Raw genomic sequence first — 25108 nt, forward strand, 5'->3', positions numbered from 1 at the left:
CGCGATAAATCAGCGAATAAGCAGATAATATTTTTCTCGGAAAAGTGAAAAAACGGTAAGCCTGGAAATTATTGTTTTGGGAAGGTCGAATAAACTCCCTTTAAGGTGCTCATTCTTTGCTCGGATCACTGCGCACGCACGTGCTAATGCCTATTTACGCGATAAATCAGCGAATAAGCGGATAATATTTTTCTCGGAAAAGTGAAAAAACGGTAAGCCTATAGCCCATGGAAATAATTGTTTTGGGGAGGTCGAATAAACTCCCTTTAAGGTGCTCATTCTTTGCGCGGATCACTGCGCACGCACGTGCTAATTCCTATTTACGCGATAAATCAGCGAATAAGCGGATAATATTTTTCTCGGAAAAGTGAAAAAACGGTAAGCCTATAGCCCATGAAAATAATTGTTTTGGGGAGGTCGAATAAACTCCCTTTAAGGTGCTCATTCTTTGCTCGGATCACTTCGCACGCACGTGCTAATGCCTATTTACGCGATAAATCAGCGAATAAGCGGATAATATTTTTCTCGGAAAAGTGAAAAAACGGTAAGCCTATAGCCCATGGAAATAATTGTTTTGGGAAGGTCGAATAAACTCCCTTTAAGGTGCTCGTTTTTTGCGCGGATCACTTCGCACGCACGTGCTAGTGCCCATTTACGCGATAAATCAGCGAATAAGCGGATAATATTTTTCTAGGAAAAGTGAAAAAACGGTAAGCCTATAGCCCATGGAAATAATTGTTTTGGGAAGGTCGAATAAACTCCCTTTACGGTGCTCGTTCTTTGCGCGGATCACTTCGCACGCACGTGCTAGTGCCCATTTACGCGATAAATCAGCGAATAAGCGGATAATATTTTTCTCGGAAAAGTGAAAAAACGGTAAGCCTATAGCCCATGGAAATAATTGTTTTGGGAAGGTCGAATAAACTCCCTTTAAGGTGCTCATTCTTTGCGCGGATCACTGCGCACGCACGTGCTAGTTCCTATTTACGCGATAAATCAGCGAATAAGCGGATAATATTTTTCTCGGAAAAGTGAAAAAACGGTAAGCCTATAGCCCATGGAAATAATTGTTTTGGGGAGGTCGAATAAACTCCCTTTAAGGTGCTCGTTTTTTGCGCGGATCACTTCGCACGCACGTGCTAGTGCCCATTTACGCGATAAATCAGCGAATAAGCGGATAATATTTTTCTAGGAAAAGTGAAAAAACGGTAAGCCTATAGCCCATGGAAATAATTGTTTTGGGGGAGGTCGAATAAACTCCCTTTAAGGTGCTCGTTTTTTGCGCGGATCACTTCGCACGCACGTGCTAGTGCCCATTTACGCGATAAATCAGCGAATAAGCGGATAATATTTTTCTAGGAAAAGTGAAAAAACGGTAAGCCTATAGCCCATGGAAATAATTGTTTTGGGAAGGTCAACCACCCTTTAAGGTGCTCGTTCTTTGCGCGGATCACTGCGCACGCACGTGCTAGTGCCCATTTACGCGATAATCAGCGAATAAGCGGATAATATTTTTCTAGGAAAAGTGAAAAAACGGTAAGCCTATAGCCCATGGAAATAATTGTTTTGGGAAGGTCAACTCCCTTTAAGGTGCTCGTTTTTTGCGCGGATCACTTCGCACGCACGTGCTAGTGCCCATTTACGCGATAAATCAGCGAATAAGCGGATAATATTTTTCTAGGAAAAGTGAAGAAACGGTAAGCCTATAGCCCATGGAAATAATTGTTTTGGGAAGGTCGAATAAACTCCCTTTAAGGTGCTCGTTTTTTGCGCGGATCACTTCGCACGCACGTGCTAGTGCCCATTTACGCGATAAATCAGCGAATAAGCGGATAATATTTTTCTAGGAAAAGTGAAAAAACGGTAAGCCTATAGCCCATGGAAATAATTGTTTTGGGAAGGTCGAATAAACTCCCTTTAAGGTGCTCGTTTTTTGCGCGGATCACTTCGCACGCACGTGCTAGTGCCCATTTACGCGATAAATCAGCGAATAAGCGGATAATATTTTTCTAGGAAAAGTGAAAAAACGGTAAGCCTATAGCCCATGGAAATAATTGTTTTGGGAAGGTCAACTCCCTTTAAGGTGCTCGTTTTTTGCGCGGATCACTTCGCACGCACGTGCTAGTGCCCATTTACGCGATAAATCAGCGAATAAGCGGATAATATTTTTCTAGGAAAAGTGAAAAAACGGTAAGCCTATAGCCCATGGAAATAATTGTTTTGGGAAGGTCAACTCCCTTTAAGGTGCTCGTTTTTTGCGCGGATCACTTCGCACGCACGTGCTTGTGCCCATTTACGCGATAAATCAGCGAATAAGCGGATAATATTTTTCTAGGAAAAGTGAAAAAACGGTAAGCCTATAGCCCATGGAAATAATTGTTTTGGGAAGGTCAACTCCCTTTAAGGTGCTCGTTTTTTGCGCGGATCACTTCGCACGCACGTGCTAGTGCCCATTTACGCGATAAATCAGCGAATAAGCGGATAATATTTTTCTCGGAAAAGTGAAAAAACGGTAAGCCTATAGCCCATGAAAATAATTGTTTTGGGAAGGTCGAATAAACTCCCTTTAAGGTGCTCGTTCTTTGCATGGATCACTGCGCACGCACGTGCTAATGCCTATTTACGCGATAAATAGGCTAATAAGCGGATAATATTTTTCTCGGAAAAGTGAAAAAACGGTAAGCCTATAGCCCATGGAAATAATTGTTTTGGGGAGGTCGAATAAACTCCCTTTAAGGTGCTCGTTCTTTGCATGGATCACTGCGCACGCACGTGCTAATGCCTATTTACGCGATAAATAGGCTAATAAGCGGATAATATTTTTCTCGGAAATGTGAAAAAACGGTAAGCCTATAGCCCATGAAAATAATTGTTTTGGGGAGGTCGAATAAACTCCCTTTAAAGTGCTCGTTCTTTGCGCGGATCACTCCGCATACACATGCCGATGCCGATCTTCGCGATAAATAAGTGAATGAACTGAAGATAATTTTGTCGGAAAAATGAAAAAAAGACGCTAAGCCTATACCATGAAAATAGTTGTTTTGAGCAAGTCCAATAAACTCCCTTTAAAGTACTCGTTCTTTGCATGGATCACTTCGCACGCATGTGCTGCTGCCGATTTGCGCGATAAGTAAGTGAATGATCCGAAAATAACTTTCTCGGAAAAATGAAAGGAAAACGCTAAGCCTATAGCCCATGAAAATATTCGTTTCAAAGGGGTAAAATAAATTCTGTCACATTAAATTATGGGGTTTTACCTGCCGAAACCACTATCTGATTGAGAGGCAGGACGTAGTGTGGGACGCCGGAAATTTTGTCCACCTGGGGTTCTCTCACGTGCACCTAAATACACGGGTGTTTCTGCCCCAATCGAAATGCGGCCTCCGTGGCTGGGATTCGATCCTGCGACCGCGTGCTCAGCAGCCAAACGCCATAGCCACTGAGCAACCACGGCGGGTTAAGAATTCTCTCAAAAGCACTGGTTCTGCGTGTATATCATTCCCCGCGCATGCGTAGACGCCGATTTACGCGATAAGCAAATGAATAAGCTCAGAATATTTTATGGGAAAGAAATGAAACAACTAAAACAAATCGGTAAGCCTATGGCGTTAGAAAAAAATAGTTGCGGCCAGGTCCAATAAGTTCTTTCAAAAGCGCTGGTTCTTCGCATTCGTCATTCATCAAGCACGTGCTAACGCTGGTTTTCACGTTAAATAAACCAAGAATGTGAGGGAGGACGCTGATAAGCTTTGCCTTTAAGAGTGGAACGCGATAGCATTCAAAGATACCCTATAGTGCTTTTCACGCTTCCCGGCCACTGCAGCTTAGGTAACCGTAATGTTTACTGTGAAACGCTAGTGGGGAACGCTGTGTACGAAAGCGACCTTTGTGGTTCTATTATTTTTTATGCGTCGCATATTGCAATCACTCAGTTCAGACCTTGGGCGCGGCCGGGCAGCCACCATTGACCTTGAGCGCAACCACGTGACGTGACGTCACGACAGCCGGAGGAAAAGCTGGGCCCCAACTTGCGCCATATGCAACGCATTCTTGGCTTAACCAAGCTAAGCCTGGTCATTTTTTTTTTGCTGATGCGCAAGGAACCGAGAGGGGCCACTACTAAGACAGACCTCAAGTGGCAGCTGGAAAACGCTATCGCATTAAGAGAGATTTGTGTTTGAGTTTCCGCGTAACAGATTTATGTTTCTCGCGTATATTCGGTTTACAATCTGACGCTATCATATCTGCAGGTTGTGTGTAAGTCGTACTTTACGATTTTTTCTACCTACTTTACCTCGAGGAATTCAATTAGCTTAGTAACTTCCTCGCGCCTCAAGGAGGGCCTGTGTGGTTGCAGTAAGTTACTTTTTGCCGAAGTGACGTTCGACGCTGGACTTTCTGCGACACTGTGACATTAACGTTATCGCGCTAAAATAATAAAAAAAGAAACGGTAAGCCTACAGCCCGTTACAATGTTGGCGTAGTAGGTCTCCTAATCTCTCTGGAGAGCTCAAGGTCCGCTCATCTGTATGTCCTGGCATTCGATGTCCATTGGGTACCCACAAGACATCATTCTTGTCACTGGGTGCTTCCAATGAAGTTTGCGTGGCTATTCTGGGTACTGTAGTGGGCAGTGTAGAATTCTTCTGCTGCTTCTACTATATCATTAAAATTGCTGACACTGCCTTGCTTATCTCTCACTGAATACATCTTGCCCTGTCCTAGATACCAAGTTTCGCCTCCCTAACTTCATGCTGAGGCCAATTTTTATTACTTCCTTAATATTTAACGTAATTTCGAATACCACTTACTTTCTTTTCGTTTATCGGCTGTTACAGTTCAGGGAATTGTATCTTCGGAGTTAGACAGGTTCATGCTTTGTCGCTTATTTATAACGTACTTTGTTACTTGAGAGAGCTTACCTACTAGTTACCTTGGTGCCTTACCTCCAACTTCAGTTTCTGAAATCAGACTGGTTACGGGTTCATTCATTGCCCCTATATTATCTTAATCTTCCTGTTCTAAAGCTGCATATCTGTTAGCGAGCTCCGGCCTCAATTCTACGTTTAGCCTTACTGTGTCTAGGTTGGTACGTTCCTTTGTAGTAATTTTTCGCTTTCTCACTTCAAATTTGTAGTGTTTTCGTGTGGGGAAACCGCGGCCGATGGAAGAAGGCGTAAGCAAAACAAAACGTGGTTTATTCGATGATGGCTCGTAGTGGAATGCGGCCCGGTGGCCACATGACTGGGATAATATAACAAGCTGTCGCGATAGTCGCGCCGCTGCTATCGCTCTAGCGGCGATGATATCACAACACTCCTCCCTCTTTATTTTAGAGGGTGCACTTGCATCCTTATACAATAGTTAAAGAACGGGCTTGGTATCGCTCGGGTGGACGGCGTTGTCTTGACGGGTAGCGCCTTTGCGGAGCTGATGTCTCGGATGGAGGAGCGGGAGCTGGAGGGACAGACTCCACGGGCCCCGGATCTTCTGACGTTGGCTGGTCACCAGTCTCGCTTTGAGGGAAGACCAGGAACCCCTCCGTGAAGTCGGAGTCAGATGCCCTTGGTGTCACCATAAAGCCAGCGCCAGCCAGCAGCTGGTCGAGATGTCGACGCCAGATGAACTTGCCTCGGGGTGTGGTTACCATGACTTTGTAAGAGACTGGTCCAGTCTTCAGAACGGTTCCACGAACCCACTTCGTTGAGCCTCTGTAATTGCGAACTAGAACAGTGTCATTAACACAAAAACCAAGTCCCTGTTGCTCCTGCGCTGCTGCATTTGGGTGAACTGACTGTGCATCACCTTCCCCTCCACTGCAGGCTTAATTGCATCCAGCCTGGTGCGAAACCTTCAACCCATCAACAGGTTCGCTGGAGCTTCTCCAGTCCTAGGGTGAGGCGTATTTCGGCACGCCAATAACAAGTTGTGAAGTGTTTCTTCGACAGACTCACCGGGAGATGACTTGCGTAGAGCAGACTTCAACGTTTGCACGAAACGCTCCGCCAGACCATTTGTGCTTGGGTGATAAGGGGCGCTCACGACATCGTCTGGCCCCAACGTTCCGCATGAACGCCTTGAACTCTTCGGACACCAGTTGTGGTCCATTGTCGGACACCACCGTCTCCGGCACTCCGAATCTGCAGAAAAGTTCATGCAAGCAGGCAACAGTACGCTCGGACGTAGTACTTCGCATAACGAACACTTACGGCCACTTCGAGTGAGGATCTACAACCACTACAAACTGTTAGACACGGGACCGTTTCCCGAGCCTATTCGAGTTCACCAGACCACATCGAATCGCGCCACAGCTAATTAAGGAGCGCAGAAGCACGGATACCACATTCCCGAGGCGCGGCACGTGCAAACAAGTTGGCAGCCCCCACCTCGTGCGCCGCATCTGGAGCTATTCACAGCTTGACTCTTCTCGAAAGTGTTGCGGGAGCCTGGCACGGTTCCAGGTAACGCAGGTCCCGAAAGTGAAGCGAGAGCCTGGCACTGTTCCAGGTGACGTGGGTCCAAGAGGCAAGACGGGTGTAATGCACCGTGACGCCCTGGCAGCAATCCGCCCCCCACCGCCGTCCGCCTTTGTCACGGTAGTTGCAGACCGGGAAGGCAAGACCGCAGAGAGACGTAAGCAATCGGACAATTGGGGACCAAGGAGCGACCCTCTCCACCGGGTGTGACACAATCGCACGGGCGCCTACCAATGGCCGAAAATGACGACACCTGAGCGGGCTCGCCGATTGGCCGAACGTGACGTGTCTTCGAGACACCGAAGGGCTTAAAAGACACAGACCGGGAGCAGCAAGAGAGCATTCCTGGAGCATTCCTTGATTCATCTCTTTCGAGCTTGTTGCCACGGGCCGCAGCGTCCGAGTTGCTGCCGGCCCGTAATGACTAAGATTTAATTGACTCTCACTGTAAATAATGTAAATAAACCTCTCAAGTTTTTCATCCCGACGTCCTCCTCAACTCTTACAAAACATAGTTCCTCGGAAAGGTCCCGCGAAGTCCAAGTGAATTCGCCTCCACGGTGCGGTCGGCCATGGCCAGGGATGCAGAGGTGCCTTAAATGGATCACTCCGTTGTTCCTGGCAGGCTTGGCAACTTCGTACTTTAAGTCTGCATCAATTGACGGCCAGCACACGTAGCTGCGAGCCTGCTCCTTGCTCCGCACAATGCCGGGATGACCTAGGTGCAGTTCGTCGAGCACGACGGACTCCCTAAGAGGGGACTGAATAACAACCCTCAGGCCACACATGAGGCACCCTTGATGCACGCTGATGTGCAAACGTCTGTCGAAAAATTGGTTTAAGCTCGCATCTCGCAAATGCAATGGCCAGCCTATGCTTGTCAGCTGGAGCACTTTACTGAGCACCGGATCACGTGCTGTGGCGAGCGCAATCTGTTTAGCGGACACCGGCATAGAGTCCGGACGCAAAGCATAAAACGATTCTTCGCCTTCGGACGCGCCGTCTTCAGGACCCTGGAGCTGGGACCTTGAAAAAAAAATTTGCTTCTGCGTTGTCACTGGACTTTTTGTACACGAGCGAGTACTTGTAAGCGGGCAACGTGACAGCCCATCGCTGTAAGCGTGCCGCTTCAATTGGTGGAATGCCTGTTTTTTGCCCCAGAATTGTTTGTAATGGCTTGCGATCCGTGATCAACGTGAAACATCTTCCATAGATGTAAAAATGGAACTTTTTGATGGCAAAGATAATGGCCAGCGCTTCTTTTTCTAGCTGACTGTACTTCTTTTCAGCCTCAGTTAACGTGCGCGACGCATAAAACACAGGCCGAGAGCTTCCATCTTCAGTTACATGAGAAAGCACTGCGCCCACGTCGTATTGGGAAGCGTCACATGCCACTTGCAAAGGTTTATCTGGGTCGTAATGCACCAGGATCGAGGATGACGCCAACGCACTCTTGATTTCCTCGAACGCTCCTTGACACGATTCATCCCAGAGCCATGGCTGGTCGCGACGTAGCAGTTGGTAAAGTGGACTCGCCAGAGTAGACAATCGAGGAACAAACTTCCAGTAGTAATTTACAATGCCCAGAAACGATTGTAGTTGCTGCTTGCCTGTGGGTGCGGACGCTTTCATCAGTGCTTCTGTCTTGTCTGGCGTAGAGCTGACACCTGCTGCACTGATAACATGACCCAGATACTGTAATTCCGCTTGGAAAAATGAACACGTTTCTTTCTTTACTCGAACGCCGCGCTCAGTCAACCGCTTCAGAACCGCTTCGAGATTTGCAAAATGCTCGTCTGACGTCTTGCCGGTGATGAGAACGTCATGCAAATAGCAGCTGACGCCTTTCAGGTCTTTCAACCATTGTGTCCATAATTCTTTGGAAAGCGGAAGGTGCCGAAGAAACCCCGAACGGCAGCCTGTTTACGGGAAAAAGTCCTTTAAGAGTATTTGTGTCAAGTACTTTCTTGACGACTACGACATTACTACCTGCTGATAGGCTCGATTTAGGTCAATTTTAGAAAATTATTGGCCCCCTGCGAGCGCTGTGAACAACTCGTCGATTCTCGGGAGTGGATACCGATCAGTTTCAAGACAATGGTTTAGGGTGGTCTTATAATCGCCGCATAGTCTTATGCCACCGTCCATCTTTACTACTGGCACAACCGGCGTCGCGTAGTCACTTGTCCCGACTGGCGAAATGACTCCCATGTCTTCCAACTTTTGAAGCTCAGCCTCGATTGCTGGTTGCAATGCAAAGGGCACGCTTCTTGCCTACATAAATTTTGGCACGCTACCTTCTTTCAGGTACAATGTCGCTCTTTCTTCTCTAATTGTCCCCAGCTCGTCCTGAAACAAACTCTGGTACCTGTCTAGAAGAGCGCGCAATTTGGAACGGGCAGAATCGTCCCACCTGGGAATAGCGTTGAGCTTGAACGCACGGCTCCAGTCGAGTCGGATGGCTTGTAACCATTGTCGAACGACCTAGCAGAGGGGGTCCCAAATTTTCTCTCGTGACGTAAAAAGGCCGCTGGGCCCTCTGCTCTCCGTACTGCACTGCAACGTGAGTCACTCCGACAGGCTGGATGATGGCTCCGTCGAACGTCCGCAGCTTCAGCGTCGTTGGTACGACCTTGATCGAGGGAAACATTTGACGAAACTGATCCAGAGACGTTACGGACACAGTAGCCCGCCCCAGTATCCAGCTCCATTTCCAAGGGTACGTCTTGTACTTGCTCTGAAATTTTCATCGGCTCCAAACCAGGCGAAGCAATTCTTTTCACGCTAAGAGAAGCTTGAACGGGACTCAACCCCTTCACCGCGTTTCGACGCGCTCCCTTCGTCGTTTTCTTGTTAGCTTGGCGCACTCTTTGAACGTGCCCTTTCTTATCACGTTTGAAACAGACGGCCGCAACGTGCGGGCACAGTCTGCTTGCATGTTTCGCAGATCCACAGCGGTAGCGATTTTCCTGCGTCATATCAGATTCCCCGACCGCTCCGACTTTGTGAACGTCTGATGCGCTTGATTCCGAAGCGTGCGCTTAATTCTGCAACTCTTTTTCGCCGCTTCCATGGCTAGCGCTCGTTCCGCGGCTTTCTGAACGGTTAGCTTGTTATCCTCCGTGAATAACACGCGCTGTATATCTTCTCGGCACAGACCGCAGACAAAACGGTCCCGCAACGACTGATCAAGGGCGGATTCAAATTCGCATGTCTGTGCCAATTTCCGCAACTGCGCAACATAATTCAGTCTCAAGTTGCGCTCTTCTGCGAAATTTTTGCGCGTTCGCTAATTACCGACGGCTTCGGTGCCAAATGGTCACCAAGAAGACTCTTTAAAAAACTCGAAGCCCTTAGCTAACGGCAATTCCGGCGCGGTCAACGAGTTGAGAAGACTGCATACGTCTTTGGGCCCGTGAGACTCAAGAAAGCGTGTACCTTGTCGTCCTCGGGGATACGGTTGACCTAAAGAAACGACCACAAGCGTTCCTCGTACGACGGCCAGTCGCTCGCGGTCTCGTCAAAGGGCTCGATGTGCCCCAGTCGACCCACGATTTGCACCACTGCACCCGCCGCTGCCGGACCTTCCGTTGCCATGTCAGCTTGCCGTAGAATTGCTCAGGATCCCATCCTCGTCGCCAATGTACTGTTTTCGTGGGGGGAACCGCAGCCGAAGGAAGAAGGCGTAAGCAAAACCAAACGTGGTTTATTCCATGATGCCTCGTAGTGGAATGCGGCCCGGTGGCCACATGACTGGGCTAATATAACAAGCTGTCGCGATAGTCGCGCCGCCGCTAGAGCGATAACACGACAAAACTGAAAGCAATCCTAGACCTCACTAACCTAGGATCACTGTCCTTTACATATACATAACACTTCTACACAGGCACGTACCCAGGATTTTTTTTCGGGGGGGGCCCACCACCTCTATCATCATCATCATCATCATCATCATCATCCTGTTTTATGTCCACTGCAAGACGAAGGCCTCTCCCTGCGATCTCCAATTACCCCTGTCCTGCGCCAACCGATTCCATCTAGCGCCCGCGAATTTCCTAATTTAATCGCTCCACCTAGTGTTTTGTCGTCCTCGATTGCGTTTCCCTTCTCTTGGTACCCATTCTGTAACCCTTATGCTCCAACGGTCATCTAACCGGCGCTATACATGACCTGCCCAGCTACATTTTTTCCTCTTGATGTCAATTAGAATATCGTCTATACCCGTTCGCTCTCTGATCCAAACCACTCTCTTTCTCTCTTAACGTTATGCCTAGCAATCTTCGTTCGATCGCTCTTTGCGTGGTCCTTAACTTGTTCTCAAGTCTCTGCCCCATATGCACTGGCAAATGCATTGGCACTGGACATATTGCACTGGCAAAATGCACTGATTGCACACCTTACTTTTCAATAATAATGGTAAGCTTCCAGTCCGGAGCTGGCAATGTCTGCCGTATGCGATCCAACCTATTTTTATTCTTCTGTGAATTTCCTTCTCATGATCAGGGTTCCCTCTGATTAATTGACCTAGGCAAACGTACTCCTTCACAGTCTCTAGTGGCCGACTGGCCATCCTGATCTCTTGTTCCATTGCCCGGCTAATTATCATTATCTTCATCTTCTGCATAATAATATTCAACCCCACTCTTACACTCTCTCTGTTAAGTTCTCCAATCATTTGTTGTAACTCGTCTGCATTGTTGTTGAATAGAACAATGTCATCAGCAAACCAAAGGTTGCTGAGATATTTGCCGTCGATCTTTACTCCTAAGCCTTCCCAGTTTAATAGCTTGAATTCTTCTAAGCACGTAGAAAATACCTTTGGAGAAATTGTGTCTCCCTGTCTGACCCCTTTCTCTATAGGTATCTCCCTGCTTTTCTTGTGTAGAATTAAGGTAGCTGTAGATCGATATTCTAACGCGAAAGACGAGTCAGTAAGACGAGAAACTATTTACAGATTATATTTACAACGGTTGATGCGCTGACCGGTTAGATTCACAGCGCGAGCCCAGTTCGTTCTTCCTCCTCTTTTCTGGAATGATGGCGCCACGCGCCTCGTTCAAACAAACAAATACCTCACGCATGTAGCAATATTTTCCAAGCTTTTTACGTAAGCGTTCTGTACTCCTTGATTACGTAGTGCCTCTACGATTGCTGGTATCTCTGCTGAATCAAATGCCTTTTCGTAATCCATATACGCCACATAGATAGGCTTATTGTACTGTGCAGATTTCGCGATAACCTGATTGATGACATGGATGTGATCCATTGTAAAGTATCTCTTCCTGAAGCCAGCCTGTTCCCTTATTCTATTGGAGATTATTTTGGTAAAAATTTTATATAATACTGGGAGCAGGTTATTGGTCCCATAATTGTTCAATTCTTTAACGTCTCCTTTTTTTGTGAATTAGTATAATGTCTGCATTCTTCCAGTTTTCTGGGACCCTTGCAGTCGACAGACACTTCGTATTCAGAGCCGCCAGTTTTCCAAGCATTATGTCTCCTCCATCTTTGATTAAATCGACTGTTATCCCACCTTATCCTCCCGCTCTTCATCGTTTCATGTCTTGCAGGGCCCTTCTGACCACATCGCTAGTTATAGGAGAGTTTCTGTATCCTGTTCATTACTGTTTCTATGTGAACTATCGTGACTCCTCTGGGTGCTGTATACAGGTCAGCTTAGAATTTTTCCGCTGCTTTTACTGTATCTTCGAGATTGCTGATGATATTATCCTTCTTATCTTTTAGTGCATACATCATGGTTTGTCCTATGCCAGGTTTCTTTTTTACTAATTTCAGGCTGCGTTCATTTTTTACGGCTTCTTCAGTCTTTCTCATGTTATATAACATGAGAAGTTTCAGTCTTTCAGTTTCAGTCTTTCAGTCTTCAGTCTTTCTCATGTTATATAACATAGTTTCGAATATCAGTTATTTTCGCCTTGTTGATCAGTTTTGACAGTTCCGCGAATTGCGTAACGCTGTGCGGCCGCCAGTCCTATACAACCGCGTAGAGCGCAGGACTCTGCGATTCTAGACGTACTGCGCTCACCGCGAAAGGTTAGAAAAACACCCACATAAGCACAGCAGAGAAGTGGCTACGTGAGGCAGTTCGACCGATAACTGTAGAAGCGCCATTCAAAACAATTGTTCTCCACTTCCGGCGGCGTTTTTTCTCTACTTCCTTTTTAAATAAAAAGATGTTGATCCATAAATATTCTCATAAACATCGGTTAACTTTTTTATTATTTGCTTTTGCTTGCAGTTTGGTTGTTGTCTTGGCTCTCTCCCTCAGTAGATCGCTTAATTTCTCAACTCCTTGCGATTTTTGTTTCCAGTTGCCAATTTTGCAGGAAAAGTGCTATAGAGTTAGGGAAAAACAGACGAGGTAACGGGCGACAGTCATCTTGCTTATGGGTTTAAGGATTATTGCAGGGTTCCATGATGGACGCTCTTTCACATTATTTTATTTCCCACCTTATCTAACCCATATCACGTCTGTATGGTTCCGGACATCTGCCAGCGTCGCGGCGAGCCGTGACTCAAGGAAATAATGAAGCAAAGGCATAAGTTAAACGAAATTGGCGTTTTCTCCGGCCGCAACTCGTTCCATGAGAGTACAGGCCAGCTGAGTAACAGCCGCATCCCTCTCCTGGTCCCAGGATCAGCCTAAACAAAGAAGGTTGAACTAACAAAAGCAACAGCTATGCGCGTGACGGTTGAATAGATGGTGACAACTGAACGCATCTCGCGTTAATCGCGCGGGTGCGGAATCTACGAGGAAACTGTCCTTCACATTACAAGCGATGGCGATAACTACCGCCATCTAAAAGGAGTGAAAAAGGCAGCATAATGCTGACCGATGATCAGCTGCGAAGTCTCAACATTGATCTGGCGGCGCTTTAGGAATGTATGAGGAGTGGTGGCGTGGGTGGGGAGGGGGGGGGGGGTATGCCCCTTTATTTCGGGGGGGGGGCCCGGGCCCCCCCCTGGGTACGTGCCTGCTTCTACATCTTGCGCTTGGGTGAGATGGGCAGAGAGCTCCATTTCTTGTTTCTCCGTTACGGCTTTTCCAAGTATAGTTCCTATTAATGCGCTTCCTGAAGAAAGTACTCATTGTTCGGAGTCTAATCTTTTCCGGGAATTCTGCCGACATCTCTCCTATACAATTCCCAGAATCGATGTCGTAGTTGTCAGTTGCTTGTCCCCCGGCCGATTTTTCTCCCACTTTTGTATTGAAGTCGCCCATGACTACAGTACACACAGTTTGCACCTTTCTCGTTGCTGATTCAACAGCTTCACCAAACTGCTCTATCCTTATGATCATTCAAATTTAAAACAGCGCCAAAAAACACGGACAAGGGAGGACACAGGACGAGCGCTGGCTGCCAACAACACCTTTATTGGAGCCTGCGCAAATTTTTTCAATTTGCAACAGGCATAAAGAGAGTGAAAGAAGAAGGGGAGGGGAAGGCGAGTCATCGTCGGTCAACTACTGCTGCGCATGCGTCAATAACATTAAACAATATAAAAGAATATAAAAGAAACCATAACATGGTGGACACAGGCCAAACGGCTTAACTTCTAAGGAACTTAAGTTCTTTATCACAAAGTGCTATGGAAGGGGTACTAACACAGGTGGCTCCTAACTGACGCATTGAAAATGCCTCAAAGATTTCCCTGGCCATCCGATTGCTGTACCTTTTCAACACACGTGGGTCGTCAAGGGGTGGAGAACAGCCACACTTGGCACAATGAACAGCCAGATTACTGCCAGTCTTAATCTTGACACAGTGCGCATGCTCACGCAAACGTTCATTGATACAGCGTCCTGTTTGCCCTGAAGTAAGTGCAGCCGCAAGAGGTGGGAATGGAATACACTACACTGGTACTGCAATCTACAGGCTTGGCGACATGTTGCTTATTGCACGGTCCAGGTGTTCTCCGGCTTTCGTTAATTTTTTTTGCACATCCTTCCCAACTTGTTAGGCGCAGTGAACACGACCTTTATACCAGGCCGGCCTGCGGCTTTCTTGATGCGATGGGACACATCATGTATATACGGGATCGCAACGGGGGGCCGTGGGCCCCGGCCGGGGCCAGTAGCGGGGGGGGGGGGGGGGGGGGGGTCATATACGTCTGAAGACACCCGAAAATTGTCTATACGCCTTCCTCGACTACACCCAGGGGAGGGGGGGAGGGGTGACAGAAGAGCTATCGGCCCCGGGTGCCAGACGACCTAGCTACGCCACTGCCTGCCACCCTCTCGTTAATGCTACAGAATTCCTGTATGTTACCAGCTATATTCTCATTAGATATACCGATCTTTATCTTTATTACCGATCTTTATTAGATATACCGAGATATATCAATCTTCTATTCTTGGCCAGTGGGCGTTTTTTGGCACCGAGGTCATGACTGCAGGCGCCGATCATTATGAAGTTTGGAACGACAGAGAGTGTTGTAATGAACGTTGTGGATCAAAATTTGTTCTCTCTGCAAATGTTTAACCGATCAGCGGCAAGCGCTCCAAAATTGTGCACGACGCAATTGAGTGCAGTAAGCAAAAGCAAGGCCTTCGAGATCAGCTTTTGTTACCCAGAGCATTGCCCAGAGAACGCCGTTGATGGGGTGTGGATTTTGTCACCACCCAAAAAAACGCACGTATCTGTGCACGTAATGCAATGCAGGGAAGTAATAGTGGCACCCACATGTTCAGGCAACGGCTGGTTCTAGTAACGTCGAGGAGGGTTCGTTAGATTGCTTCGATTTCCTCCTTCCCCGCGGTGCGGCCAAGTGGAGCCTCTGAATGCTGGCAACATGTGCGCGACAATCATGGCAGCGTCCGGAGCATCGTTCGTGCCGTTGCGAAAAATGTCCGTGCTGCGTCAGTTTGTTGTCGGTGTTCCGTGGCTTCGCCTTGCAATGGCGCGCAATTGACGACCCAACAACCCGTGTCACCGCAGTAGTCTGCGTCTCCGCACGTCAAGACGCGGCACTCGGGCCAGCACTCGCAGATGATTCCGTAACGGCGACACGCACAGCTCGTCCGTGCGCTTGATAAGTTTGTCTCGTGGATGGAAAGTGGTACCACCGCGCTATCACTCAGCATGCCCAAACGTAAGTGTGGACCGTCGGAGACATGGGGAGGCCCGCGGAGAAAGCCCAGCGCAGTACTGTCTGCCAACCTGCGCCTGGCCAAAAGCTTTTTCTCGGGCTCCAGCATCAACTACCGGACTCGGTGCACGAGCAGCGAGGGCCGCCTGTGCGACATCTTCGAAGACCTCTCCCTGTGGAACGAGTTCTTCTGGCAGGTGGGTCTCGAACTGAGGGAGCTTTCGCCGGGCCAGCTGTCTCTCGTCGAGATGCACGGCGCGCACGTTCCCCTGGAGATGCCCGAACAGAAGCACGAGGCGGCCACGCTCCTGCACCGGCTGCTGACGCTTCACCGCTGCATCGTTTCGGTGGACCTCAACGGCTACATATTCAAGGGCCACCACCAGCTGATATGCGACGCGCTCCGCAAGAGCCCGAGCCTACGGAAGCTCAAGCTGTGCCTGCTGACCATGAACACGTACGCGTCGCAGAGCTTCGCCGGCGCGCTGCCCCACCTGCACAACCTGCGAGAGCTCGAGTGCCGGCAGGTGCACTTCGACCGGACTTTCCTCGACGGCCTGTCGGAGTTCCTGGCCGGCACCGAGTCGCTGACGACGCTCACGATGAGCCACCTGCACATCGAGCGGGAGGACGCGATCGTCATCCTGCAGGGGCTCAAGAGGAACTCGACCATCACGACGCTGTCGCTCAACACGTGCATACTGAGCCCGGTCTCGTCCAGGTGCAGCGTGATGTTCGCCGACTACCTGCGCGAGAACCAGACGTTGCGCACCCTGAGCGTGACGTCGCGCTACCTGAAGAACGTCATCGAGTTGCGCCTGATCATCCGGGCGCTTTTCCACAACAGCACCCTCTCCGAGCTTAACCTGGTGCGCTTCTCTCTGGACAACGAGAACATCCAGCTCATCACCCGGCTGCTGAGTCAGAACCGGACCCTGAGGAGCTTCCACATGGTCGGCTGCGTCTGGTACGAGCGCGCGCCTCAGTACGGGGCTGACGCGGGCATGCACCACATGGAAAACTTCGGCAGCGTGTCTAGCCGAATCCGTCCGTGGATTGTGGCCCTGACCGAGAACAAGACGCTCGACGAGCTAACCTTGGACCTGTCGTGCTTCAACCCCGACGAGTGCAGGTCCTTCTTCAGGGCGCTCGCGTTGAACGCGTCCCTGAAGAAGATTACCGTCGAGCGACTTCGACGCAAGGACGTGGCGGAAATATGCCGCGCCCTGCGAGAAACCGGCATGCGAGAGCGGTTCTTCCTCGGCATACACCACGTGATCCAGGACCCGGTCGCGACGCTCACGGAGTGCAAGGAGCTATCGTGCATCAGCGTCGACTCGACGATCCTCCACGACTTCGACCCGCTGCATACGACCCTGTGCCTGCTTCCGTCATGCAATCACGTGACGTCACTATGCCTTAGGGTGAGCCAGGAACTGTTTAATGGCAAAGTGAGCTCCCTGATAGCGCAGTACATCACAGGCACAACGGTGCTCAGGGAGCTGGAACTGACATTCTTTTTCGACTCGGGCAACTGGAACGCTGCTGACCGGCCCGAGCGGGCACTGGTGCAGGCGCTGTCTGTCAACAAGAGCATACGTAGGCTGTTCATCGGGGGTCTCTGCTTTGACGGTACCGAGACTCAGATGCTGGCAGACACACTGCAACACAGTCGGGCGCTTTGCGACCTGTCCTTCTACCCCGACGACTACAAGTCGGCCATCTCACTGATCCGGAAGCTGTCGCCAAACTTTTCCAGCAACTACACACTTCTTGGCATGCGCCTGAGCAAACGCCGGGAGCTTGGAGGTGATTGGTTCACTGTTGCGGACGTCGTGCGGCGCAACTTTTCTCTGGTGATGCGCGCTGCACACTTTGTCATGGGAATGAGGCACAAGTACTGCGCAGCAGCGGCCGAGCTGGTGCACTTCAACCCCGGACTGGTGACAAAAGTGCAGGAACTCGCATCTGTAGATGAAACCGAGGCTGTGTCGCGGATCAAGGCTAGCCTCAAGTCCTTTTCCGAGATGGATGACTTCATGTGCCTGGCAGGGGTCGTCAAGTACGGCGTGACTTGCCACAGGCGCGACGACGGTCAGAAGCAGTTGGTCGACCTTGGTCGAGATTGCTGGTTGTACATACGGCAGTATCTCAAGGTGGGCGACATCCTGGATGCACAGTAGTATGGCTTTTTTTTCGTGCCATAGCTAAGTGCGGTGTGTCCAGTGTTACATGCATTCAAACTGTGCAATTAGGAGAACATGCCAGCACTGCACACAACTGTATACTCTCACCTCCTTTTTGTGTATGAGCCACCTTATGGTGACTGCTGCTGGAGCTGATGCTTGGCAAGTTTTCTGCATGTATTGCCAATCCAAACATTGGTTCCTCTCTTTTGAGCTCTTATTTGGACTGCGCATCTTTTGATGCATTCAAATGAGTTGCTGTTGTTATGCTTCCATTGGGTGAGTGAATAGCAGTAACGTAAATTAGCGACCCTTCAGGCCCTGTCCTTGGATCATTGATTTTTTTTCTTCACGGGGAGCCACATTAGCTGTGTACTGCAGAACCTCGTGAATCGGCTGTAGTGCTGCCATGCATGGCTAGATTGATAAGTGCAGGCAGTAACACTTCGCTGGCCACGCTTTATGCCTCAGTAGCTTGTTTGTGCGACTTCGTCGTTATCCAATTTTTTGGGTGTGTGCAGAACACCATTTAATGGGAAGTATTTGTGTGCCATTGTTAAGAACAAGGACACTTCCACCCCCACTCACACGAATTTCAGTTCGGGAAAACTCGTGCATTGTTGTAGTTTTCTGCAGCGATCCTATCCAATAGGTCTGTGTTGCTATTTATAGTTTCTTTTTTTTTTAAGCAAAGCTTTCTTTGGCTTTTCTCCCAACTTTACGAGTGCTCGCAGCTGCTATCTTGCACGATACGTGTGGCACTAGAGTGCAGCACGAAAGCATTAGTATGTTGGAGTGCGAAGTATGGTTGGTGGCATATAGGAGCAGGTCTTTAAAAGGCCCCTCACCAGGTCTGGCCGTTTTGAGCTGACAAGCACAGTGCATACAATGCACGCTAACGATAGTGTCTGCTAAGTATTACATCCCTGCGTGCCACGGAAAGAGCTTTAATTTCAACCTGAATGGCCGTTTGCCCTTCTCCTTGTGGGCACCGTGCTCCCAGCCGGAGAGTCGACGGCAAATGTGCAAGTGCGCCTACGTACATTACCGTGCTGTGACGTCGCTCATAGTGACGCGCGACTTCGAGAATTATGCAAGGCAATATCAGTTATTTGTTTGATCTGTTGCTTCAGTGGACGAATTGAAGCTTAGAGAAATAACACATAAAAACCGCATGTCTGCGTGTTTCTTGCTTTGCTTCGTACCGTAGCAAGAGAGGTGTACTTCTGCTTCATCTGCTTGTTCTCACGTCGTGCAGTCGTGCGTGCAGAGGACGAAACAATGTCATTTTCTGCTGTGTTCCAGTGCCGTGGCCATGCTCTTTCATCCTCTCACACCTGCCTCAGTGCTCATGTTTGTGGCACTGACTTATACTGCTAATCAGGCCCTCTCGTGCAGAGTGCGCAAAATCGTTCTCTGTGCGAAACGAGACAAACGCAACAGCTCGCACGCAAGAGCATCACTGGAAGTGTGCCACAGAACAGAGAGAGAGAGAGGAAAAAAAATAAGGAGATGGGGCCCATGACATATTTGTCATGCGATCCTCCGGCTCCAGTAAGGGAGAACGCAGGAAAGGAATTTCGCTTGCGGAGGCTAGATGGGGCAAGTGAAGAGAGCGTCTATGTCGGTGGTGGTGCTCGCATCCTGAAATTATGGGTTCACAGCACTTCAAATATTTCTAACTCTGCTATTAATCAACTAATTTGAAAAGTTCTTGTGGTAGAGCACTCCTTAGAGGGCACATAATTTCCAGCATATAAAAAAAGATTGACATGTGGCCTGGTGGGGGGCGCTTTAAGAAATACCACGTTGCATAGCAACCAGACGCATTGTACACCGAATGCAGTGAAGAGCTGCAACACCAACATAGTGGGGTTGAAGTGTGCTCTAAGTGCAGAGAAGGCAGATGTTCGAAACAGGCTTAGAGCAGATCAGGAACATCTCTGAGGAGCAGAAAAGCAAGGTTTAAGATGTACCATAATATACCACGGAAGTGCCCATCCCACTTTCACTCAAGATCGGGTTAATCTAGATATGGGCGCTTGTCCGGTCGAAGCAGTAAATACCAAGAATCCAAGCTGACGGCCAACGAAAAACGTAGCGACGAAAGCTACAGTGGTTACGGAATCCAAGGAAACATGTTTGTTTTTAAATGGTAAATGATGGGGTGCACTGGTGCCTATTCATCGCCGCTGAAACTGGCGAACGACTCTTCCTAGTCAGTGCAAAATTGGAGGACAATGCATTCGTTGCTGACACTCGCGCGACTTGAACAGCGGCTATGTGTGTAGCAGATTTCTCGAGAAGTGTGGAAACAGCAGCTGCATGCATGCTTTATCAAGATGTGACTCACGAAAGCCGTGCAACCACTGGGTTTTCTTTCAAGGACTGTTCATTGTCACTTTGCATTATGCTCGCCCCAATCGGTATTTCCCTTTCCACGGCAAAGAAGCGAATATCGCCGTCGTCGCCCCTAGCGGTCTCGTAGCGACTGCAGTGGGGTGAATATTTCGGCTGATGCCGGCACTTTGGAGGGAATGGGCACTTCACATATAATGTTCAGATTTGTGAAGTTTCGGAAATGTGAATACTGGGCGCTTCCATGGTATTTTACGGTAAGCATATGTTAGCTTAGAGATACAAAGCACAGCGGTATCAGTATCGAGCGGAGGCGATAGTTAACGATTAGCACGGTGAACATTTCACTTAGATGTGCGAAGCAGAGCAGCATCGATATGCAGCTCATAGCTTGGAACGCGAGTGCATGCTTGGCTGTTAATGGAAAGCCGGGTGGTGTCAACATGCAGTAAAAACACAGCAGCAGAATTGAACCATGTCGTTTACGGCTTCAATCAAGTACGCTTGAACTACGTTGCACAGGATGAGTTCGGTTCAGTGTGCAGAGTGTGCAAAATTCCAGTTTCTGTCGGACGTGTCTGCAGCATTGAAGCGCCACATATTTTTCAAAGGGTAGCACCTCACCCAACGTAATTGCGACCAACTTCGTCGTGCACTCTGTACTTGGGAATGGCTGTTAATAAAGAACAGCATTCCTTGCAAAATCCAAAGAAAGCTTCGCCTAAACGAATTCTCACACTTTGTGGAACCTGCATAATGTTTTTTTTTTCTTTTTTGAGCCGTGCTTCAGCATTTCTACACAGTTGTGAATGGTGTTGATGCCACTGCCCCAGCTAAGACAGATAGAGCGACCACAAACATATCCACTGCTGCTTCTGTGAACAGCAGTTACATGAGCTAAAGAAAGGAGGAAAAAGAAAAGAGCTGGCTGATTGTTTTTCATGTTTCACTTAATGCCTCGCACATGGGGAAAAAAAGTAAAATCTCCAAGAAGTCGCGCTCGAACATGCAGTTTTCAACCCTTGTGTTCTGACCACTAAGGCACAGCTGCTTTGCATGAGTAAATGGAAAACAGAACTATACTCCATTCCAAACATAGCAGTCGATGCTGTGGAGGCTAGTGGGCCTTCTTGCAGTGGCTTTGTTCGTACTTGGATGTAGCTGGATGTTTTTTTTACTGCAATTGTGCACAACTGTTGCTTATATAGGCTCAGTATTGAATGAAACAAGTGTTAATCCTTAGAAACAAACACCCTGTAGTATACAGCTGCTAATGCATTGTTTTAGATCATTTTTATTTTTGTTCTTTTCGTGTGTTTTACTTGCAACACAGTGTGAGGAGCCTCATGTGCATCCTCGCACGAGTGAACGCCCTTGGCGTGCAGCAAAGCATAGACGGAACGTGCGAAGTGATAACTTTCCTTGACCAAACATCTTGCATAGCTTCCACAGCATTGACTGCCATCCAGTCAACTTTAGGCATGTACGAGCACTAACCTGTCGAACTCATTTCATGCATTGTACCACAGGGTTGATCGAGACGCAGTGCCTGCAGCGTTGGTTGCACATGCGATGCTGTTTGCTAGATTTGCAAACTTGTGATGCAAATGCGCAGGGAAAGTAGTGCAATGCCCGTACATGTATGCTGTTACGTTGAAACTGTGAATATTTCTCACAGCTTGCTAGCATGCTTCTTCTGTGACTGCTCAATGCTCTACCTACTGGGCCACAGACGCAAGCATGGCACAGGAAAGTAACAACCTCAGCACACTCCTCCTCACATGCAAGCTTGCTCTTTGACGACTGCCACGTGCGTTGTGGCACTTAGCAACGATTCACCTTCCTTGCGCGAGTGCATCAGATTTCCCCCATACTTTCCCCGCGACGGCTAGCTAAATCTTTTTGAGGCGCTATGCGACATTGAACTACCTTTACAGATCAGCCCATCTCATAACGGAACAGGTTGTAACATTTAATTGCCAGAGCAAATCGGTTGTAGCCATGGTGTTTTGTCAGAAGTATGCAAGAGTTCTTCGGCTGTTTCTTGGGTACTCTTGGAGATTAGCAGAAGTAACAGGGCTGTTCTTCTAAAGATCACATGTAGAAGTCCCTAAATGTGTCAAGGAGTCAAGCACTCGTTAACTGCTGTTCGCAGAAAAAAAAAATGGTTACTTTTCTAGAATATCAAGATAGCCACTTTAAGTGAAGGCTTGATATTAGCCAGAAAAACAAAAACAATAAACAAACGAAAAAACGAAAGGCAGCTAGTGATGCTACCTTGAAGTTCCAGCACTAGCTAGCCATAACATCATGAGTTTTAACATTGTCTGCACAGGAGTAGTTAACTTTTTATTTGTAGAGGTGGGATACATTGTATTCTGAAAGAGCCAAACGCTAAATTTGGCAACTTGGTTTTTCTCCTTAGTGTCCCACTGTGGACACCACTGTGCTTGTAACTACAATAAGAAAGTGCTGCTAAACCATATGCTTAAATACCCTGCAGCCAGCCAACTTGTAAGCATTGGCAAGTGGGGTTATGTGAGCGTTCAGTATTTCAAATATGATTGAAATGGATTTTCTCTTTTGAGTTGTGTTTGGTTTTAGAATTTCATATTCAATGTTTGCAAGTATTGGTCTGCGGCTAAAATATTGCAAATAAGAATGCTTGTTAGTGCCTGCCATGTGAAAAGATACACTGCGAGATTGCCTCAAATGTGCGTTGTTAGGACTGGCTGTTGGGCTAGTTTTGTTTCTGCATTCTAACTGAGGCATATCAGCGCAACATGCTGGAGCCGACGAACGTAAAACAGCGTTCGCCCTTCTCCATTCCTTGTGTTCTGTCTGCTCCAGCATTTCGTACTGATATGCTCTAGTTAGAATCTGCGTTGTTGAACTGTCTCTGCTGCAGATATTCAGGTCGGCATTAGTTTTCAACGTCACGTGAAAGCGCTGTTGTTTTGTTTTACCATGATATCTTGCAGTTGCAGTTATCAAATCAAGTTTTCTTTTTATATACTCCGTTTTATGTCTAGCAGGCAATGCTGGGAAGGCTATGCAAGTAGTGCAGTCGTAGAAATATCACTCTATGTATTATGCAGTGCAATTGTTTTCCATCTGCGAGAATGTGGGATAAGTAATTAACATATTACAACTAAAACTTGTGGACATTAAAGTTACATCAAATCGCACATTATTTGTGCGCCTTTGCGCTTCCAGTGTGTGTGGCATACTATGTTTTGGCTGCTGGTTGCAGGAACATGCCACGCTGCTTGTTCAAGACGATGAGCAAAACGAGAACAAGGTAAAAGCGGGCGCCAACGTTTCGACAAGCGCACCTGACTTTTTGCTCATTGTCCTGAATTTCCATCTCCCGCCTTCCTTTTGTTTTCTCTGCTGGTTCAGTTATACATGTGTTTCACATCTGTGATGCCTTCCATGCAATAACTGTGTTGCATTTTGCTGCATTGAAGTATGAAACTTAATGTTACATCAGAGCACATGGTGTATACCTATGCCTTTCTTTCATGTGTGATGCACAATTCTTCTAATGCATGCGATCAGTGAGAGAAGCCTTTGTAGCGTTGCCTGGCATGTATGGAACGGAATATAGGCTGCCTGCAGATTTGTTTATGCATTCAAGTGAAATATTCTTTGTTCATCTTTGTTTTTATTGCACTGAGGTGATTATTCTTCTGGAGGAAGTATTTCTTATTTGAGTGTTCAAAGCCAGAGTTTTCAGAATGTTCATCTTAGACTAGAAAATTCCATCTTAACGAACCCCTATTGACAGCCTTTCCTTGGCAAATGCTCGGCCTGGCTTGACCTGTATATTGCTGTTTCCATAATTTCAGTATTTGTGAAAAAAAAATATGAGCGAGATGTAAAGAACAACCATCCTCAAATTGCAATGTAGTGCTGAGGTTCCTTACCTTCAATTTTTTTCACGGGCTAAGAATGTGACAGTAACTATGATATTGTTTGATGGGTTCGATTTAAAAAAGCTTTTTTTTTTTTGTAAGGACTTGTGGACGCAGTGTCATGTTTTTAACAACTCATTATGTCAGTGCCGAGAAAGTTTTGAATTGTGTTGCATCATTTAAAAGGAGTACTGGCACATATTGTGTAGCTTGTAGAAATCCTACCGCACATTTCTCAAACCACACTAGACGACACTTGGCAAATGTGAAGGTATGAGCTTAGTATTAAGGTATGAGCTTACTTAGTAGGAAGGTTGGGAAGTGCTTGCAAGATATCTGAACTTGATACTAGAACTGATCTCTAAGTGCCACACCTGACATCCTCGACCTTGCTGCGACATCATTACACAGAGCAAAATTTGGCGTCGTCGTGTAGCGGTAAGGCTAGGTATGATGATGTTGCTCAGTAAAAAAAGTAAATGAGAGTGCTGCTTGGATTTGTTCTCGTTGCACTTGCTTGTGGCAGTTGTGGCATTTTCGGGAACGGAGTAAGCCGTCACGTCATGAGTCATTTGCCTCTAGGTACCTCGAGTTTCCCCAAACTTCCAACCTGCCAAGTGTCATCTGTGTGAGAAGCAGGTAGTGCAACTTCTGCAAGTTTGAAAACATATGGCAGCACTTTTGTAGTGACTTTAGATTTGAGAATGTTACATTGTTTCTTCGAATATTACATAATGGCTCGTGACAATTAGGCTGTGCAAATGCACGCAATTTCGAACAGGAATTGAGTGGACTTCTGTTTTACCAACGTACTCACAAATTTGAAACATTTATATCGTCTCTGTCTTTTTTTAATAATGCGAAAGCGTCAAATGGTCTACGAGCAAAAGAGCCAGCATCCGTAGCAGAGAAACGGCACCCAAATTCCCATTGCCTGCGACGCCACATCATGAGGGCGCCTCGACGGAGCAGAGTGGGTGAATTGAAACAACTGCCGCAGCACTAGCATGCTCAGCCGTCTTGCTCCGTATCCCTCTCTCTCAGCCCCTGTGGGCTTAGC

The 25108-nt window shown here is 47.7% G+C and overlaps 1 protein-coding gene and 1 long non-coding RNA gene across 3 annotated transcripts; one reads left to right on the forward strand and one right to left on the reverse strand.

Annotated features, from left to right (window-relative positions):
• Positions 1-5180: 5180 nt before the first annotated feature.
• On the reverse strand, positions 5181-10302 carry LOC139048953 (uncharacterized). 2 transcript variants are annotated; one of them, XR_011508040.1, is made up of 2 exons: positions 5955-10302; positions 5181-5711 (listed from the first exon to the last, which is right to left on the reverse strand). It is a non-coding gene; the product is annotated as an uncharacterized lncRNA (long non-coding RNA). The 2 variants fall into 2 exon arrangements; XR_011508039.1 differs by having other exon boundaries at positions 5181-5724.
• A 4969-nt stretch (positions 10303-15271) lies between these two features.
• Positions 15272-18597, forward strand: LOC139048954 (uncharacterized). The gene has a single exon (XM_070523953.1). It carries the CDS (start codon positions 15548-15550, stop codon positions 17768-17770), a length of 2223 nt encoding a protein of 740 aa, XP_070380054.1. The 5' UTR covers positions 15272-15547; the 3' UTR covers positions 17771-18597.
• Positions 18598-25108: the final 6511 nt, after the last annotated feature.

Source organism: Dermacentor albipictus, chromosome 8 (assembly GCF_038994185.2).
Source record: "Dermacentor albipictus isolate Rhodes 1998 colony chromosome 8, USDA_Dalb.pri_finalv2, whole genome shotgun sequence".
NCBI lineage: Eukaryota > Metazoa > Arthropoda > Arachnida > Ixodida > Ixodidae > Dermacentor > Dermacentor albipictus.